Here is a 6,000-nt window from a genome sequence, read left to right as displayed (position 1 = left end):
TTTGCTATTCAGCTTGTTTCTTTGCCATTTTTAATGGCAGTTTAGATCTTGTAATTTTGTAAAGCCTGGATACACTGGAAACACATTTATGATTATCAGATTGCTTGCAATCACTTTGATTTATTTGGCTGGTCTGAGAACAGCCATTCCTTTTTTTTTTTTTTACTGGTTCTACATGCCAAGTCTGTGATGCTTTTGAAGCTGTAAATGTGTTATGTTAATGGGCATTTATGTACTTTAAAACATATAATCCATCTGCAAAGCTGTATGTGCTACAAGGGGTGTACAAGCCAGTTCTGGCAAAGAAATTATTACTGTGAATGAGAACTAATAGCTCAGCAACTTACATGTCTCAATAATTTGCATTTAAACAAACAAAAAAAATCATTCCACAATATGGAATACTGGAATTTCATTGTGTGAAATACTCCATGATGAGACCCTGATCCTATCTCCAAGAATGTGGTATGCAGTGAAGGAATTACAGGCTACCCAAATCACCAAATATGCATATAATCATGCTCTCCAGTCATTTCAAAAAGAAGGCTGAAAAAATGGAGTATCAAATTCTGCAAAAATGTGAATTGTACTAAAAATATCTTTCTGGTCTCCCTTTCCTCTGAAACGGGTTAAACACACATATGATACAATTTTTGCATCATTATGCAAGGCAGTGACATCTATCTGTGTGTGCTTATAAAAACCTTAAACATTTGCTTGGGATTAAAGAGTTGATTGTTTTACATTTCTTATTTGCTTGAACTTCATATTTCTTGTGCCCCACCACTCTGAAACTATAGCCTAGGGGTACCACGGCAGTGCATTTCTAAATCAGTTGTCCACCTCAATGCAATGTATCCAATGTAGGAAGAAAGGATTTCTTCTATGTTCACTTCATTTTGTGCCTGGTTATTTTGTGCCTACAGGTTTAGGGGGGAAAACTGCAACAATTGTACAAGGTTGAGTTTCTTTTGAGTAACAGAAAATTGCAAAGTAATTTCATCAGGCCTTTCTTTAAAAAAAAACAAAAAACAAAAAACCAAAAACATGCATTTCACACATTTACATTGGTTTACAATAAAAAAAAAGGAAAAGGAAGCATACAGACATTCAAAAAGGGAGCAAGAGAGAGAGAGAAGGGGGGGGGGAATGGGTGTAGCAATACTGATTCAAAACTGAAATGGAAGACAGTTTCTCCCTAGAACACTTTAGGGTTTTCAGAGTCCTTATTCCATAAAAGGAATATACTTGAAACACATCCCATTTAGGTGAGATGAGATTGCTAAAATACATACACAACTAAAAAATATGAGTCTTTTTTTTCATCTGTTATCTCCTAAGCTTTTTTTTTTTATCATGTCTATTGCATAACAGCAAGAAACTTGCTTTCTTCTGCAAGTGAGGTCAACAAAGAACTCATGTCCCCAATAGCCATGTTGGTTGTGCTTACGGGCATAGCTGGGAATGTAAGAGACGCTCGGGGAGTGGTGAGGCGTGAGGAATTGCGTGAGAGATTCTGAATGATACTCGGACTCAGGGCTCCTGAAATTAAGCTGACATGGTCCCCATCATCTATGATAGCATCGAAATCAATCTGCACACCTTCTAGGCTGTTGCTGTCAATGCTGTCAACTGTGCTCGTCACTTGGTTAGCCCCTGGGGAAAGAAGCTCGGATGAGTTTGCAGTACCAGTCCCCTGCAGCAAGCAGTTAGCTTCCGAAACGAAGAAAGAACTTGTTTTCATAGCTTGATGGCTAAAGCCTGTAGTTTGGTCATATAACTGACCAGAGTAATTCTGCGCATTAGAGCAGAACTGCTGTGATTGACCTTGTATCTCCATCTTAATGGTGTTTACCCTGTATGTCTGGTTGCCATCACTTATGTGTCCTTGCTGTTGTGCCAGGTTGTTTCTCAACACATTTTGCCGTCTGTTGCCACTGTAATTAGCACACAGCTGGTAACCTTTGGCCACCAACAAACCTGATGGCTGGCTACCAGTGTTGTGAGACACCAGTGGACAGCTCTGTGGCCCTTGATACAGATTGCTTTGTGAGGTAGGACTAACCTGCCCTAATATCATATGACTGGACTGATTGACTCCCTGGTAATGAATGCTGTCCCCGACTGATTGATTTTGCAAATATTCCTGTTCTATCATATTCCCGTTCTGCATCCCATTTGCCATACTGGTGGCTTGATTGCTGGATGGCACGGGATGACCAAAATTTTGCTGGTTCCCATTTATTGGCATATTGCTGTTTCTCAGCTTCTGCCCTTGAACTGCCATGCTACAGGAATTGTCCATTGCCCCAGAAATCATTGGTTGCCTGCCGATGCTTACGCCGTAAGGCTTATTGGGCTGCATGCCGAAAGAGTTACTGGTGCTGCTGCCAAGAACTGCGTTTTGCTGTAAACTGTAGGAACTGTTGTTTTCCATCAGGTTCTGATAGCCATTTTGCTGGGCCACATTGCTTCTCTCCAGGTTCTGCTGCTGAACCGTCATATTGTTATACAGTCCAAAGGCCCGAGACTGCTGCGCTGCTGAGCGCTGACCACATTTCAGTTTTGAAGGAGATAAGTCAGAACTTCCTGAGCTTACTTCATTCCACTGAATTGGCAAGTCGCTCTTGTTTGCCTCAGTGCCTGCCTGTTGATTGCTCGGTGGAGAAACTTGGTCGAAGTTGCTGGGGTTGTTGTTTCCTAACACTGAGCCGTGATGCATTTTGTTGTTGTCTAGGACATTGTTCAACAAGTGGTCGTACATGCCCTGGTTCTGGGAATTCAAATACTGAACCACGTCATCTGGCAGGAGATCCTCATCATTCAAACTGCCACCCGCTTCCATCGTAGCAGCCTCCAGGGCAACGTTCTCGCTAATACTTGGAGGACAGGGGGAGCTGAAGCCACGGAAGACGCCACCCTCAGAACGGGTGTAGTTCTGAAGAACAAAGTTGTGCTTTTCCATGGATGGAGGCAAAGCAGGAGGGTTAAAGCTATTAAGACTGTTGAAACGCTGGACTCTAGGGACAGAGAGGTTGTCAGAGACCATTCTTACCGGATCACTGGCTCTCCTCGTCCCATTTCCTAGAGCATCGTGAGACAGAAAATGCCTCCTGCTGTAACCATTTGCCCCACCATCACTATATCTTCGAGGGGCATTCACTGGAGGCAGTGGAGATACTCCAGACTCCCTGCAGTCACCCAAGAATGCCATCCTTGTTTTGAGGCTCATCCTCTCCATGTTAGGCAGTGGAGTTGGTGGGGGTCCACCAGTAGCTGCTGCATATTTAGCTTTCAGCCTGTATTGCTGGGCTGGGGTGAGGCTGAGAAGACTTGGCAGGTCATCACACTGGCTTGCTTCACTGGAACGCCGGGAGGCATCTGTCGAGATGGGGTCATAGGAGTCTGCAACACTCACGTTTTGAGGTCTTCCCTCCACCTGAGAGGCATCGCTGGACCTCCGGCTGGAAAAGCAAGGTGAGATTCCAGAGGACCTGCGGCTGCTCAAGTAGGCTGAACTGATTGTGCTAGTATTGCTGTCCCTCCTGTTCAGCATGTTTAACACGGTGATGTCTGTACTTGAAAGTTCGTTCCTGTTTGGTAGAATAGTCATGGATCCTCCTACACTGCAGCTGCTGTTTGACTGGGTACCTGGAGGCAAAAATCACAGGTAAACAAACAGACATTGTCCAGAAACTGCTACAGAAGACACTCAGTAAAGAAGTAAGGGGTGCATAAGGAAATGCCTATATCATCATAGGAAATCATAACAGCACCCTTTATTGAAAGAAGTAGGGATAAAAACTGTGTTCTTAGGTTAAAAGCTAATTTGGAGACTCAAGGGTTACATTTCAGCATGAATCCCAACACAGAATTTACAGGCCATAGCCACAAACTGTCATCAGCTGGGGTAGCCCCCGGCCCCCAGTGCAGTTGTGCTGATTGATGTGCCAGAAGAACACATTATAGGCAAAATACAATTGAATGGGCGTTTGCATGGAATGGCAAAATAGACAAATTGAAGACTATTCAAGGTCATTTCTAAGACTTCTTGAAATATTCTTGAAATAATCCCTAACAACTGCAAAACATCCTTGCTGGTTTCCTTGTTTTGTTTTTTAAAAAAATAAATAGAAAACATTTCTTAACTTTACATAGCTTCTTTTGCTTGAATGTGTTTCAGAAAACATATACAGCCACTGCTGGGTGTACAGCAGAAATCTACAAGTATACTGTAGGCAATGCAGAGGCAGAGGGGATATATATTTTGGCAATGAGCATCACCTCGTACAAAAATAGCTATGGCTCTCCAGGGCTGAATCTAGCCTTGCTGCCATTCATAGACACCTGCATTTTATAGCAGTAGTATCTGTACATACAGTCACTTGCATGTGTGGAAACACAGATCATCATGAAGTTTATTTAAAAAGGCAGCCTAAAATATCTATGCAAAGGGTGACTTGTTAAGGCCTCACCTGAAAGATTCCCATACAATAAAGTGCTAGGTATTTAATTCATCTGCCTAAAAAGGAGACAAGATTCTGTTGATCTTGGGTCCAAACCTCTGTAGGGAATATTTCAATTATGAAATATTTGGATGCCCTGATGGCCTCCATTGCTATAAAATATGGGATTATCATACTTCTCTCATCATGGGTAGCAGGATTTGTAATGAGGGGATAAACAAATAGTGCTCAGTTTAAGGACCATTCTTGCAGCTGCTGAATTTCATAAGTTGCACTGCTCTTATGCAAGGGTTGCAAGATTGAACTAGCAACCAATGAGTTCAAGGACAAAAATTGTTATCACTCCCGTTATGTGTATCTCACCATTTCCTATGAGAGGTGGCAAGGCTGGGGCTTTAGAAGGTGGAATGGGGTTCAGTCTTGGAAGCATTCCATTAACTTGTTTCAACCTTTCTAATTTGACTTGCTCCATCCATTTGGTCCCTGTCATATTCCTCCTGGCCTGTAAGCCAAGTGCTGTGGTGGCTGTGGAAATGGTAGAGTCCATGATTGGGGTTTCATCAATGACACTGAGGTCTCCTACACTACCGCCACCGGTCAGAGTAAGCTCGATCCCACGGTTGGAATAGTTGCTGATGGGGGACTGTTCGCTGCTGCATGTAGACTGACCACCAGGGCTTGGCTGAGATGTCTATTCGAATGAAATAAGAAACAAAGGACCATTACGATTAAGCAAAAAATGCTAACAAAGTTCTTGCAACAAATGTGGATCTAAACAGAGACAAAGAAAAATAAATATAAAGAAAAGTTTAGCTTTAAATTATGACAGTGATCATTCATTAAAAGGCTTTCTAGAATATTGATTTTAACTGAAATGAAAGCCATTGCAAACTTCAAGATTAAAATTCACTTTAGTATCTTGCTGATAGAGTACATTTTATCTGCATCAGTCATTTATTTCAGTTATCCCCATAATTGCTTATATCACTTCATACAGTTTGTTAGCATGTATGTATGGATATCCATATTTTGGGTATGTGCTGTTCCCAAGCGAAAGTGCAGGTCAATAAACCAAATCAGAATCCAGCCATGTCAAGAGGCCTTATTTACAGTGTTAGGCTTGTAGCAAACAAACAAACAAACAGGATTCCAACAATACTGGAATTTCGATTTTTTTAATTAAACTTGTCTCTAAAGAATGTAAGTATTTTCCAGGCTTAAGGCTCATTGTTACAAGCAGTTGTTGGCCTGAAATATTGGCATGTAATAGAATAAGGACAAAGCATCAATGCAAAAATACTGTATCATATTATCAGTCTCCCAAAAGACCCTAGCAGCACAGTCTAACTTATACCATCTCTGGACTGACTCAGGAAGATGATGATCTACTGGCTCAAATCCTTTGTTTCATTAGAATTTAAGAAACCTTCTAAGTACGCAACACAGCCTGCTAATCTATGGGGATATAAACCTGCCACAATATCATCTCCTTTCTTAACAGACAGTGTTCCCAGGTGTCTATTTCTTTTGTAGC

The 6,000-nt window shown here is 41.8% G+C and overlaps 1 protein-coding gene across 2 annotated transcripts in view; it reads right to left on the bottom strand.

Moving 5' to 3' along the window:
* Positions 1 to 997: 997 nt before the first annotated feature.
* Positions 998 to 6,000, bottom strand: part of GLI3 (GLI family zinc finger 3) — a 212,816-nt gene continuing 207,813 nt past the window's right edge. For both annotated transcript variants that reach the window (XM_013955710.2, XM_013955711.2), the window contains exons 14-15: positions 4,830 to 5,157; positions 998 to 3,651 (exon numbers count right to left, since the gene is read on the bottom strand). In XM_013955710.2, coding sequence (XP_013811164.1) covers positions 1,361 to 3,651; positions 4,830 to 5,157 — 2,619 coding nt within the window. In that variant the 3' untranslated portion in view covers positions 998 to 1,360. The remainder of the gene's footprint in view (positions 3,652 to 4,829; positions 5,158 to 6,000) is intronic.

This window comes from Apteryx mantelli, chromosome 2 (assembly GCF_036417845.1).
Source record: "Apteryx mantelli isolate bAptMan1 chromosome 2, bAptMan1.hap1, whole genome shotgun sequence".
Classification (NCBI taxonomy): Eukaryota; Metazoa; Chordata; class Aves; order Apterygiformes; family Apterygidae; genus Apteryx; species Apteryx mantelli.
The sequence above is the reverse complement of the archived record's forward strand: the minus strand, read 5'-3'. Positions and strand labels throughout refer to the sequence as shown.